The sequence below is a fragment of the Oryx dammah genome, unplaced genomic scaffold (genome assembly GCF_014754425.2).
Source record: "Oryx dammah isolate SB20612 unplaced genomic scaffold, SCBI_Odam_1.1 HiC_scaffold_27, whole genome shotgun sequence".
NCBI lineage: Eukaryota > Metazoa > Chordata > Mammalia > Artiodactyla > Bovidae > Oryx > Oryx dammah.
Genome location: NW_024070211.1, coordinates 223837 through 237746, shown reverse-complemented (window position 1 = coordinate 237746; position 13910 = coordinate 223837). Strand labels below are relative to the sequence as shown.

General features: G+C 60.5%; 1 protein-coding gene across 2 annotated transcripts in view; it reads left to right on the top strand.

Annotated features, from left to right (window-relative positions):
- The first annotated feature begins 841 nt into the window (after positions 1–841).
- ARHGEF19 (Rho guanine nucleotide exchange factor 19) overlaps positions 842–13910 on the top strand; it is a 17172-nt gene continuing 4103 nt past the window's right edge. The window contains exons 1-12 of one of the 2 annotated variants that reach the window (XM_040229378.1): positions 842–1904; positions 8049–8492; positions 8879–9166; positions 9301–9409; positions 9483–9559; positions 9849–10111; positions 10663–10823; positions 10939–11091; positions 11326–11455; positions 11577–11651; positions 11814–11903; positions 12053–12213. In XM_040229378.1, coding sequence (XP_040085312.1) covers positions 8078–8492; positions 8879–9166; positions 9301–9409; positions 9483–9559; positions 9849–10111; positions 10663–10823; positions 10939–11091; positions 11326–11455; positions 11577–11651; positions 11814–11903; positions 12053–12213 — 1922 coding nt within the window. In that variant the 5' untranslated portion in view covers positions 842–1904; positions 8049–8077. Of the gene's footprint in view, positions 1905–4751; positions 8493–8878; positions 9167–9300; positions 9410–9482; positions 9560–9848; positions 10112–10662; positions 10824–10938; positions 11092–11325; positions 11456–11576; positions 11652–11813; positions 11904–12052; positions 12214–13910 lie in introns of those variants that run through there. The other variant, XM_040229379.1, reaches the window with a different exon arrangement.

Below are 13910 nucleotides of genomic sequence, written 5' to 3'. Positions count from 1 at the left end.
CCAGTGCGTTTTCTTGGCAAAACTCTATTAGTCTTTGCCCTGCTTCATTCCGCATTCCAAGGCCAAATTTGCCTGTTACTCCAGGTGTTTCTTGACTTCCTACTTTTGCATTCCAGTCCCCTAGAATGAAAAGGACATCTTTTTTGGGTGTTAGTTCTAAAAGATCTTGTAGGTCTTCATAAAACCGTTCAACTTCAGTTTCTTCAGCGTTACTGGTTGGGGCGTAGCCTTGGATAACTGTGATATTGAACGGTTTGCCTTGGAGACGCACAGAGATCATTCTGTCGTTTTTGAGACTGCATCCAAGTACTGCATTTCGGATTCCTGTTGACCATGACGGCGACTCCTGAACGGACTCAGGGCACCGGGATCTGGATGCTCCTACTCGAAACCATGGCCCTTTCATCATCGTGAACGTGAGGGGAGGAAGGGAGGAGGGTGAAGATCAGAGACTGGGAGCAGGCTCAAGAACAGGGAGATGGGGGCTGAGGCTAGAGACTGGGGAGAGAGATTGGGAAATCGGGGCAGAGGGCTAGCGCCTTTGGGCACAGGCTCATCCTGCCCGCGAGAGTGGAACCAGACCCGTTTGGGCCCGGAAAGGCGGGAGGGCCTTCCCGCCTGGAGGCCCCGCAGTTTTCTTCACCGCCTTCCCCTCGGACTTCCTGCCACGTCTCCCGTATCGGTAGGAACACCGCAGCCGTCGGCGCGGCTCTGTCAGCTTCACGCGGGAGTCCGCACCTCCGGCTTACCTCACCCGGGGCGGGGGCCCGGAGGGGCGGAGCGCCGAGGGGGCGGAGCGCCGAGGGGGCGGAGCGCCGAGGGGGCGGGGCCCCTGGGAGGGGCGGAGCGGAGGGGAAGGGGCCCACGGGGAGGGGCGGGGCCGTGACTCTGTGGACCCTCCGGCTCGGCCTGGGGGCGGGGCGCTGAGTCTGGGGGCGGGGCAGTGAGCTCGTGGGCGGGGCGGGGCGGGGCCTAACTGGGAGCTCAGGAAGCTGAGTCCGGGGGGCGGGCTAGAGGGCAGAGCCAGCTGAGGGTACTGCTAACCTGGCAGGGCCAGGCTCTAGGGTGGGGAGGGTGAAAGTGCCGATCGTGGGGCCGAGGGCCTCGCGGGACCGCGTGCCCTCCGCCACCCAGGTACAAGGGCTTTCGCGACGCGAAGAGGAATCTCACCCTTGTCTGCGGGAAGCCGCTGGCTGGGTGTTTGGGCTTCATCATCGCCTTCGAGGTAGGCTAAGCCCTCTGGGCGCCGGACAGACCAGAGTCCAAGTTAAGGCTGTGCCGCCGACTGGCTGTAAATGGGATATATCACAGAACAGAATCTCCTCCACGGGGTCGCTATGAAGACTGAGTGGCAAGCACGTGCACAGCACAGTAGGTGCTCAGTGAATTAACTAATGTCACGGCTAATACTAATACCTCTTGGCCACATTCCTGGAACTCCTCCTAGCTTTGCTCAAGATCCTCTTTCTCTAGCTCTGATTCTAACAGGATCTTAGTGTAGGAGTTGGAATTGTACCTCTGTGTCTTTGGGCAAATGACAACCTCTTTATGTTTTGGCTTCCTTACATGTGAAACAGAAGTTATTTACTCCCTAGAGTTGTGAGGATTAATTGAATGAATCCCCAGAACCCCTTAGAATAGTGCCTGGCACCACCGACTCAATGGACATGAGTCTGAGTAAACTCCGGGAGTTGGTGATGGACAGGGAAGCCTGGCGTGCTGCAGTCCATGAGGTCGCAAAGAGTGGGACAGGACTGAGCGACTGAACAACGAAGTGCCTTGCACTTAGTAAGCGCTTGGCAGAGTAAGATCGCTAAAACCTTCGTTCTCTTTCACCGCTCCCTTCTCCCCGGCCTCTCATCGCCTGGCTCGTGCTCGACCTGCCAGCCGCCCTGGCTACCTAGGTAAGGCGCGGCCTGGCAGAGCAGGCTCTGGCGAACAACGCGGAGGCGCTGCTTGGGTCAGGGCGGTCGGCGGGCCCTGGCCCCGCCCCTGACCACACCCTTCTGTCCACCCCGGGCCCAAGGTCAGCGTTATGGCCCCGCCCCCTAGTTTGGTCCAGAGGGAGGATTGGCCGCTGGCTCGCTCATCTCCTCCGGGCCCCGCCCATCACCCAGTCCCGCCCCTCTTTTTGTTTATGTTCACCCGAGCCCCTTCTGCTCTGGAGGGTCCGCCGCTTCGGCCTGACCCAGCCTTGCTTTCCGTGCGCTGCAGCAGGAGGCGCTGTCCCTGGAGCCCAGGACTCAGGGTCCAGAGAAGTGAGACTTCCTTTCCAGAACCCTGATTCCCCCAGGATCCTCCCTCCTTTGGGGGCCTCTGCTTCCAGCTGAGAGTCAAGGCTATGGTACCTTGCCCAGTGGCCCCAAGGTCGGCCCAGGAGTTGGAGTGAGAGGGCTGGGGTTGTCTGAAAACATTAGCCCTGCATTGCTCCCCTCTGCGCGTTCCCAGTCTCCTGCCCCTTGAGCAACGCTGACAATAGATCTCTCTAGGCCCCACAGTGCCGCCTCCCCACGGACACCTGGTCCCCACCCACTCTGCGCAGTGTCTCCTCATTACGTGCCGATGTTTTGGGGGCCAAGGTGGATATGAAGGAGTGAAGGGGCCTAACCTCGCCAACTGAATGGTTACCAGCTGGCAAGGGAAAACTCACGGGATCTAGGACTGGACATCAAGAGGCCCTGTGCTCATCAGGGCTTTTAGTACACCAATAATAATAAAAAGGGGTTTAGTTAGGTCAGCTGAGACACCTCCCAGTGGACTTTCACACACTCTTCACCAGAGCCTCCCCTAAGTCTGGTGAGGCAGTACCAGGCAGTTGTTGAGGGCACGGATTGGTAGTGGAGTCACAGGCCTGGGTTTGAACATTAATTCTGACTTTTATTTGCTCTGTGACCTTTGGCAAGTTTAATTTCATCATCTGTAAGGTAGGGACTTTATCAAGCTGATGAGAGACTTAAATAGGATAATGTGCTTAACCAGCACACGTCTCATGTCCTCAACTTGTAGGTGGGAGCAGTTACCGCGTCTATCTCACAGGGTTGTGGTGGAGATTAAGTGAATATTTAGTGTGTGAAGTGCTCAGAACAGTGCCTGGCACATTAGTGTGTAATAAGAGTGACGAGCGACGGGAGCCCTAGCCCTTGTATACACTCAGATGAAGTGAAGCGAAAGTCGCCCAGTCATGTCAGACCCTTTGTGACCCCATGGACTATACAGTCTGTGGAACTCTCCAGGCCAGAATACTGGAGTGGGTAGCTGTTCCCTCCTCCAGCAGATCTGCCCAAACCAGGGATTGAACCCAGGTCTCCCGCATCGCAGGCAGATTCTTTACCCGCTGAGCCACCAGGGAAACCCAAGAATACTGGAGTGGGCAGCCTCTCCCTTCTCCAGGGCATCTCCCAACCCCGGGAATCAGGTGAATTCTTTACCACCTGAGCTGCCAGAAAACCCCGTTATAGATGCTGTTGCCTGGCTCGGCTCGGCAGTGAGGACCAGCACCCTGCAGAGCCCTCAGGGTCCCTGACCCAAGGCTCATCATTCTCTGGGATGCTGCCCAGCCCCACGAAGCCCCCTGAGCACGTCTCACACTTGGGAAGCTGCAGCAGAAGGGTGGCCTGTCCCCTGGGAGGGAAAGCAGTGCCTCTTCATCGTTAGGATGTCAGTCTGGGGTCCTTTCAGAGCCTCTCCTGGCCATAGGACTCCCATTGTCCCAGCCCCCCTCTTGTACCCCAGACTGGCCAAACCGGTTCTGGGGAAGGGGGGCGGGGAGCAGGCACGTTGAGACAGCCGCCTGCCTGCTTGCGAGGTTCCCTCCGCCCTCGCCTCCCCTCTCCCTGCCCCACACAATACCCAGGAGCTTCCATTGCCTGGCTCAGGGGCCATGCTGGCATCGCCCCCTGAGGACCTGGCTGCAACCCCAGAGCCCCCAGGGCAGCCTGGAGCCCGGGACCGCGCTGGAGGCTGGACGGAGCTCCCTGGTTGAGGTAGGGCCCCCCCCCCCGGCTGCCAGCAGCCCCATCCTCCTCCCACCAGTCTTCCCGAGCAGATCCTTTGTGCAGCCTCCCAGGCCTCTGATCCTGGCCCCCACACGCTTGTGGCCTCTTGGGCTTCCACAGCCTGCGTGGCCTGAGTCTCCTTTCCAGCCATGACCTCCCACTTGGCTCCCTCCATTGAGAAGAAGAGGGACCCTGCAGGGCCCTGCTCCTCGGGCAGCAGGGCAAGGGGCACCGTGGAGGGGGCAGGGAAAAGCTGGGCATAGGAGGTCAGAGATGCTTTCTCCAGACCATACCAGCATCTCGGGCCCCTCCCTGCCAGCCTTGAGGAGTGGGTCCATTGTCCTTGTGATGAGTACCCCGTGGATGGGACCCTCCGTTGACTTAAAAGATAAACAGCAGAACCTGAGAGTTGTGGGTTACGTTGTATTTGGGGCAATATAAGGACCGCAGCCCTGGGAGCAGCTTCTCAGAGCCACCCTACAGACGGGGACACTCGGGCCCAGGCCCAGGCTATGATTCGTCTAAAGTCACACAGGGCTTGGAATGTTGGCAGGGGCTCTCCCCTGTGGGTTCCCTTGCCTAGTGGGCACCAGAGTATCCTGTGACCAGGTCTTGAGCAGGGTTACCTGGGACCAGTCTCTTCCTGGGAGTTTTTTTGGGGGGGTCTAGGAGAAGGAAATGGCAACCCACTCCAGTGTTCTTGCCTGGAGAATCCCAGGGACGGGGGAGCCTGGTGGGCTGCTGTCTATGGGATCACACAGGGTCGGACACGACTGAAGTGACTTAGCAGCAGCAGCAGAGATAAGCTATAAACACTCTAGCAGTGAGGTTGAGTGGACCACATCCACAGAAGGCCACAGGGCTGGCATCCTGGCTGGATGGTCACTCTCATTGTCCCTTGGCCTGGGCAGAGATGGAGGCTAACCCACCCCTGACCTCCTCCCCGGGGACCTGCCTCCAGCCTTGTCTCCTCCAAGGAAGCCTTGCACGTCCCACTCCATTTACCCAGCCTTCTCCTCTGAGGCTTTAGTAGGGGGTGCTCCTTGGAATTCCCTGACGGCCCAGTGGGTAGGACTCAGCGCTTCCACTGCAGAGGGCACGGGTTGGATCCCTGGTTGGCGAACTAAGATCCCACATGCTGTGTAGTGTGGCCAAAACAATTTTTTTTTAATATGAGATGCTCCTGCCCCCATGGTTCCATGTTTTGCTCATTCGTCCCTGCAGCTGACATGGGGAGGGGGCTTCCTTTCAGCCCTCGAGAGGCTTCCAGAACCCAAGTGGAGAGACTCCACTTGGAGCAGAAGCACACGCATGTTCCTGCACAGGCATGCCAACAGAAGCGAGTGGGGCTTCTGTGGGAAGGGCTTCTGATTGCAGCAGGAGAAGAGGCCTGTCTGGTGGGCAGTGGTCCCCGTGTCTCCTACCACATGCTCCTAATGTGTCAACGTCACTGCCTCAGTTTCCCTACCTGTGTAGTGGCCCAAGCCATCCTTGTGACTAGAGAAAGACTAAGAGTGCTCAGAAGCGCGACGACCAACCACAGAGCTCTGTGCGAGGTGCCTTACATGCATTATTCTGTTTTTCGGCCACGCCATGCAGCGTGCAGGGTCTTAGTTCCCAGGGAAGTCCCCTTGCATTGTTCTCATTTTTTTAATCTTTATTTATTTTTGGCTGTGTTGGGTCTTAGTTGCGGCACGTGGAGTCTTCCTTTGCCGCCTGCGGCCTTCTCTCTGGTTGTGGCGAGTGAGGAGCAGGTGGGCACTCTAGGTGAGGCACACGGGCTTTAGTCCCCCCTGCCCCAGGCACATGGGATCATAGCTCCCCGACCAGGGATCAAACTCGCATCTCCTGCATTGGAAGGCAGATTCTTAACCCCTGCGCCACCAGAGAAGTACTCTTAATTCTCCTATCAGCATTTTGAAGCATGACTAACCTGTTCACCAGATGAGGAAAGAGACAGACTTGCTCCTGGTGGGGAGGGCCCAGAGAAGTCCATGGTGCTTGGGAGCAGCCCCAGCCTGTGCTCCAGGCAGGGGGTGGAGAGAGAAGGGGAAGCCGGCCAGCGGCCTCCACTGGATCTTCCGCTCCCTTCCTGCCCCCTAGGCTCACTGACACTGTCGCTGTTGCTCTCACGGCCTTCTCCCTCTCTCTGTGTACTGGGCCCCTGGGTATTTCAATCAGGACAGTTTGCTATCACTTCCTTCAGGAAGCCTTCTGGGAATGCCTGGCTCGAGATGAGCCCAGCCCTCTGCTCTGACACTTCCTCTGGGCTGGTTCTTTCCAACCTGGATTGTAACTGTTTTTGTTTTGGCTTCCCCACGAGAATGGCAGTCCTGCAGGGCATGAAACATTTGCCCATCTGTCTCCTCCGGTTTTCCTGGGCTTCACATCTGTCTCTGAGTATCTGGTCTGTCTGAAATGCTCGGTGTCTCTGTCTCTCTGCCCCCATCTCTGGGCTCCTGAACGTCTCAGCGTCTGCGGTTTTCCGGTTTGGAGTGCTCTGGGGTCCCGGTTTCTGGGTCGCTGTCTAAAGCATCCCTGTCCTCCAGCCTCAGCCCCTTGGTCTCTCCGGCTCTGTCTCCTGAGTCTCCTGGCCCTGTCAGGCAAACGCTGCTCCTTTGGCCTGAGCAGGCCTCTGGGGAGGGGGGTGTCCTTGCTGCCCAGCCTGCCCACAGGGAGGCCAGGCCCCGGGAGGCCCCCGCCCAGCCTGCTGCCTGTTCCCTCCCTCCCTACCCGCCTGCCTCACCACAGGGCTTGATGAATCAAACTCTTTGTCTGGGTGGGATCTCCCCAAGCCAGCTGGGCAGAGAGAGGGCTTCCCCTGCCGGAGCAGCCAAACATCATCCGCGGCGGGCCTTGGTGGAGAGGTGAGGGGCTGCAGCGAGGGGCCGGGGGCCAGGGCTGGGGACTCAGACCCCGCTGACCGGGAGGCCTGTCCTGAGGCTCCGGCAGCCTCGCTGGGGATGACTTCCTGCCCGAGAGGACCCACTCAGCTTGTCTTGTTCCTGAGGCTGGGAGATGGGGTCCCCTCTCTCACCCCGAGCTGGGGGGCTGGGGCTCTTTCCTGCCCTTCTCCTGGAAGGGCCCAGCTTGTCCTGGGTGGTGGCCTGCCTGCCAATCTGTGACCCTCCCAGCCAGCTTGGCATGGGTGTGGGCACCACTCACCACTGAAGCCTACAACTCTGGGCACAGGAGGGGAGGCTGGGTGACACCAACAAGGGTCCCCTGGGCCTGTGCGTTCGTACCTGCATCACGGTGTTGTGAGTGTGAGTGGGGCAGGAGTGTGGGGAAGCGTGAGCGGGTATGTGAATATTTGATGGCTCAGCGTGTGTTTGTGAAAGTGAGTGAATATGTGTACTTGTATTTAAAAAAGTGTGTGTGTGAATGTGTGAGCCTGTGAATTTGAAATGTCTGGGTGTATCTGTGAAAGCACGTACGTCGGTGTCTGCAGCTGGAAGAAAATACGTGTGGATGTACGTGGAGCAGACGCGGGTCTGTGCGGCACTGTAGGCATCTGTATGTCCGACCACATGTCAGGGAGTTAGCGACGTACGAGGTGCTTAAAGGCACAGACTCAGAGCTAGACTGCCTGGGTTTGAATCCTGGCCCCACTGTTTACCAGATAACCTCTCTGTCTCACTTTCCTCATCTACAAAATGGGGCTAATGACAGTGTCAGATGGGACTTCCCTGGTGGTACAATGGTCAAGAATCTGGCTTCCAATGCAGGGAACTTGGGTTTGATCTCTGGGCAGGGAACTAAGATCCCTCATGCTGTGCGCCAACTTGAACCTGCGAACCACAACGAAAAGAAAAAAAACAGCATCAACTCCGGGTTGTTGGGGCTTCAGAGGATTAAATGAGCTACTACGTGTAAAGTACTTGGCCTGTTGTTAAGTAAGTGCCAAGTAAGCATTAGCTATTACCATAGAATCAAGTGTGTGAGTGTGCTTGCACAGATGTGTGTGCGGGAGGCTCCGTCCAGGCCTCCAGGACACGGTGCTCACTGACCACTGTTGTCCTGTGTCTTGCTCTGAGGCCTTCTCCCCTGCAGGCCCTGGTGGGTGCTGGAGCAAAGGAGGAATGGACTGTGGGCCGCCTGCCGCCCTCCAGCCCCGTCTGGCTGGGCCGCCTGGCACTGCCCACCGCCCAGTGGCCGTGTGCCAGCAGGAGAGCCTGTCCTTCGCGGAGCTGCCCGTCCTGCAGCCTCCAGGCCCCATGTGCCTGGATCTCTTCCCCGTGGCTCCGGAGGAGCTGCAGGCACCTGGCAGCCGCTGGTCTCTGGGGACCCCTGCTCCCCTCCAGGGGCTGCTATGGCCACCGCCTCCTGGAGACGCAGACCCCGAGCTCTCCACCAGGGGGGGGATGCGGCCCAGCCGGGCTGGCAGCTGGCCACACTGTCTTGGTGCCCAGCCCCCAGTCCTGGAGGGACCCTGGAGTCCCCAGCACCCACAGCCACAGCGCCGGGCCAGCCACGGATCGGAGAAGAAGTCAGCCTGTGAGTCACTCTAGGGGAGGATAGGGGAGCGGTGGGGTGGCTCTTTTAGGACCAGTAACCCCCAGATTCCCCAGACAGGCAGGACAAGTGATCTTACATCTTAGGGATAAGGGATCTGGGGCTCAGAGGAGGCAGGTAACTTGTCTGAGGACACATGGTGAGTGGGTGTCCTGGGCTTCCTGGTGCTCTGCCCCCTGCAGACAGCTACTTCGCTTTCTCTCCACCCCTCTGGCTGACCACATTACTCTGGGAAAAGATCCTGGCAAAAACCTTGGCCTTTCTCTCGGGCACATCCCTCTGATGCCCAGGGTCACAGGGCAGTGGCAGGGAGGAGAGACCCCACTGGATGCCAGCCTGCGCTCTCTCACCACCCCCCCTCCCGTCAGGGCGCAAGATGCGGGTGTACCAGCGAGAAGAGGCCCTTGGTGGCCCCGAGGCCCACGCTGTCTTCCTGGAGCCAAGTCAGGCCGCGGAGCAGGGGCTGAGCACAGAGGAGCCCCGGCCCGCGGGGCTGCCTGGGCCTGTTCGCGGGGGCCTCGAAGGGCCTGAGCGGAGGCGCTTCTCGGCCTCTGAGCTGATGACCCGCCTGCACTCTTCCCTGCGCTTGGGGCGGAATCCAGCAGCCAGGGCACGGAGCCCAGGGTCAGGGCCAGGCCCCGGAGCTGCCCGAGAAGGTATCAGCTCGCCCCTGGGCCCCAAGAACAGCTCACGAGGCAGATGCGGGGCGGGGCGGGCTCACTGCACACCTGAGGCGCGTGTGGTGCCCAGCACCGCTCTTGGGGCCTCCCTCAGCTCTGCCCCTCTGCAGGGAAAGTGTCTGGGAGAGACTCGCGCAGTGTAGAGATGAGGGTGGACGCCACGGAGACGCCAGCTCCTGTTGACCTGAGCGAGGTCCCCGGCAGCTGGCCGGAGCCCAGGTATCACCTCCCACCCCAGGCTCGGCCCGAGGCGGGGAGGGACGGTGACGGGCCCTGACGCTTCGTTTCCCAGGCTGGATGCGCGGGAAGAGCCGGCGCCAGGGCCCCGGAGCGCCAGCGAGCGGCGCCAGTCCCGGTTCCTGCTTAACTGTACGTGGAGGGGTTCGCCGAGGGAGGGGCCGGGAGCTTGGGTCCCGGGAAGCCGGGATCCGGGGGGCTGAGAGGTCGGGCCTCTGTGGGAGGGAGAGACCGGGACCATGACTGTCCAGTACACGCGGCAGCATGCCGGAGGTGCCCAAGGTTCGCGGGAGGAGTGGGGGAGTGACCCGAGTCACCAGTCCCGCTCCTCGAACCGTCGGAAAGGCTGGTTAGGCGAGGCGGGCCGCGGGGACAGGCCAGGGGGCCGGCGGGCGCCCCACGGCCTCCGCTCTCCGCGCAGCCGTCCTCTACCAGGAATACAGCGACGTGGCCAGCGCCCGCGAGCTGCGGCGGCAGCAGCGCGAGGAGGAGGGCGCGGCGGACGAGGCTGAGGGCGCGGAGGAGGGCCCGGGGCCGCCGCGCGCCGACCTCTCCCCGAGCAGCTCGTTCCGGGCGCAGCGCGCCGCGCGGGGCTCCACCTTCTCGCTGTGGCAGGACATCCCCGACGTGCGCGGCAGCGGCGTCCTGGCCACGCTGAGCCTGCGCGACTGCAAACTGCAGGAGGTGCGCCCGGGCCGGGGAGGGGGGCGGGGACGGGGCGGGAGGTGGTCCTGGGGGCCGGCGAGACTGCAGGAGGCGCGCCGGGGCCCGGGGTGGGGGAGTGTGGGCGCAGGAGGTGGGCGCGGGGGCGGGGTCAGCGGGAGAAGGCCTAGGGTGCGGCAGGACCAGGACAAGGACCCTAGACCGAGACCCCCGAGAGCGGGGCCTGGGAGGGAGGAGGGGCACAGAGGGTGAAACGCAGGGTGCACGCGGGCCCAGCAGGTCCTAGAGCAGGAACCGGGTCGGCGGGAGGGCGCACGGGGACTGGCAGGGCCGTTGACCCGGGCCCGGCCGGATGCGCGCGGCCTGCAAACTTGCGCCCAGCTGGGTTGGAGCCGGAGTAGCAGCAGGAGGCTGTCTCTGAACCCCACCTGGCGCTAGATCCGGAGGGGGCTGGAGAAGGAAAGGGACCCGGGGCTGCGCTGAATCTAGGGAGGCGGTCTCGGGACTCGGGGTGCGCTTGGTGGGCGAAGCGAGTGCATTCAGGGTTCAGCCCTGCATCCGCCCTCACTCAGGCCAAGTTTGAGCTGATCACATCCGAGGCCTCCTACATCCACAGTCTGTCGGTGGCCGTGGGCCACTTCTTCGGCTCGGCCGAGCTGAGTGAGTGCCTGGGGACACAGGACAAGCAGTGGCTGTTCTCCAAATTGCCCGAGGTCAAGGGCACCAGCGAGAGGTGAGGCAGTGGCCCCGGGCTCGAGGGGATTCAGGCAGCCAGGCTGCAGCTGGCTGGGCTCCCGCCTCTGGGGTCTCCTCCTGGCCCCGGCCCTGACCCCTGGCTGCCCTTTCAGGTTCCTGCAGGACCTGGAGCAGCGGCTGGAGGCAGACGTCCTCCGCTTCAGCGTGTGCGACGTGGTCCTGCAGCACTGTCCGGCCTTCCGGCGCGTCTACCTGCCCTACGTCACCAACCAGGCCTACCAGGAGCGCACCTACCAGCGCCTGCTGTAGGCGGGGCTCCGCCGGGGAGCGGCGAGGGGGGCGGGGTTCCGGGGGCAGTAGGTGCAGAGGCTGGGCTGAGGAGGGCTGACCTGGGAGCGGCGGGGCGCCGGCCCTGGGCTCTGACCACGAGGAGGCCAGACCTGCCGGCCCCGAAGCACCAGAGGGGCGACTGGAGGCGGGGATCCCGCGTTCGGGGGGCCCCCTGTCATCACAGACCCTCTCCTGCCCCCACTGTCCAGCCTGGAGAACCCCAAGTTCCCTGGCATCCTGGCTCGCCTGGAGGAGTCTCCTGTGTGCCAGCGGCTGCCCCTCACCTCCTTCCTCATCCTGCCGTTTCAGAGGATCACCCGCCTCAAGATGCTGGTGGAGGTACCTGAGGGCTGGGTAGGGGAGAGACCCCTTTATCTCCACAGACCCTCGGGGCGCCCAGGGCAGGGCAGGGTGCCTGGGAGAGGCCACACTGCCTCGCTGCACTGGCTCCACCTTCCAGAACATCCTGAAGCGGACAGCGCAGGGCTCTGAAGATGAAGACATGGCCACCAAGGCCTTCAATGCCCTCAAGGAGGTGAGCTCGGCAGGGAGGAGGTGTCTGGCTCCCAGGGGCCTCCCCAGAAGCCCTGTGTGTCTGTAAAGGAGCCTCAGTCTTCAGACTCCCTCGTCTCCAAGTGGGAGCCTGAGGCTGGGCTGGGGGCGCTGCGGGTGACCCCCCCCACCATGGTCTCCACAGCTGGTGCAAGAGTGCAATGCCAGTGTGCAGTCCATGAAGAGGACAGAGGAGCTCATCCATCTGAGCAAGAAGATCCACTTTGAGGGCAAGGTATCCGCCTTCAGCCGGGGAGCTGGGACACTCGGGGGGGCAGCCCTGTCGCCTCCTCCCTGGGGGCTGCAGGCCAGTTCATCACTGTCCAGCCCTCCACCCCCTGCCCTCTGCCCCTGGCCTGACTCCTGCCTCCTCCATCCTCCCAGATCTTCCCGCTGATCTCTCAGGCCCGCTGGCTGGTTCGGCACGGGGAGCTGGTGGAGCTGGCACCCCTGCCCGCAGTGCCCCCGGCCAAGCTGAAGCTGTCCAGCAAGGCGGTGTACCTGCACCTCTTCAATGACTGCCTGCTGCTCTCCCGGCGGAAGGAGTAAGTCTGGGCAGGATGGGGGTGCTGGTGGGTGAGGCTGGAGCTCTCTTCTTCCACACCAGCGGGCTCACAACGAGTCCACCTGCCAGGCTCTGCTGCCAGGGCACCCTAAAGCTGAGAGGCTCCCCCAGAAAGGGCAGAGCCGGGGCAAGTCCATCTTCTGGAGAATCAAGGGCTGGGCTGTGTGCCAAGAACTGTGAAGCTGCTCTGAGCTTAAGCCAGTTGGAGCAGAGACTAAAAGCACAACCGCCCCTGAGCCATAGCAGTAATAACGGACATTTGAGCACCTTTTCTGTGCCAGACATGCTATGTGGGTTTCCCCTTTACTCCTGAGTGTCTTCCTGGAAAGTAGCCTCTCTGGTTATTCTCGAGATCATGGAGCTAGTGAGCACAGGAAACAGGGGCAGGTCAGGTCTGTCTGATGCTAGATCCCAGGCTCCTAACTATTGCACTCTCCTGCCTTCCATCTGTCAAACAGAGGCTACCATGTAGGGAGATGCGCTGTGATAGTAACTCATGGAGAGGCCAGCGCACAGCCTGGCATATACTGAACACTCATTCAGCATTAGCTGTGATTATTATAAGTCTGGGAGACTCTCTGAATGAAGTAAGCCTTAAGGATGGAGGGGATGAAGGATGGATGTCTTATGCCATGGAAAGAGTTCAGTTCTGATTTATTTATTTATTCAGTGAAGCATCATTGAATCCCTCTTCTGTACTGGGTCCTCCAAAGGATGTTGGGAACTTAGAGATGAATGAGATTTGTTCTCTGCTCACCAGCGCTCTCACACCAGTGAAAATAAATCCTGATAGCCACCTGTTCAGGGTATTCCCTGGTGTGGGATGAGATTCAGTAAAGCTTCATAGAGGAAGGAACGTTTGAATCGGGTTTTGAAGAATACGTAGGAGTTTTCCAGGTAGAGGTGATTGGAGAAATACAGCCAAGTCACAGAAGGATGGAAGAGCAGAGTATATCTGGGAAGTGATGAAGCCTAGTGTGGCTGAGTTTGTAGAAAGAAAGGGCGAGAGAGGGAAGCTGCCGTGTTGAAAGCCATGGCAGAAAGGTTGGACTTTCTGAGAGCATGGAGAGTTAAGCAGAGGAGGCCAGTTTGGAGAACGGGCTGGAAGGGAGAGACCAGAAGCTCCTGTAACTGCCCAGATGAGCGCAGAGGCTCCAGAAGTAGCAGTGGGCCTGGGGATCAGTGAGTTCTGGGGACAATAAGGACACAGCTGCTGGCCAGTGAGAGGGGCGGGCAGGAAAGAGGCGAGTGGAAGGCCCGAGTGGCCTCAGGGGATTCACTGGCATCTTTCCGTGGAACGAACTGCGGAGGGAACTGGTCTGGAGGGGAAGATACTGGTTTTGTGTAGACTGGCTGACATGAAGGAACTATGGAACATCCTCCATCTGCCCACCCGCCCACCTTTCTTAGAAGGGTTTATCAGACCCTAACAGTGGGCCTGGCAGAGTCAGGTGCTGTGATACGGCAGAGCTAACCTCCTATACTGGTTACAGAGGCAGACACAAAGCAGTCTGCCCATCTCAGCGGGGGAGCTGCCCAGGTGGTTCTATGAAACAGAGGCTTCAGGAAGAGGTTCAGAGAGAGTAGAAAGTGTGCCTGGGGCAGGACCATCTCCATCACCTCCCACCAGGCCAGTGAGCCAGGAGATCAGGGGCAGGACCGTCTCCATCACCTCCC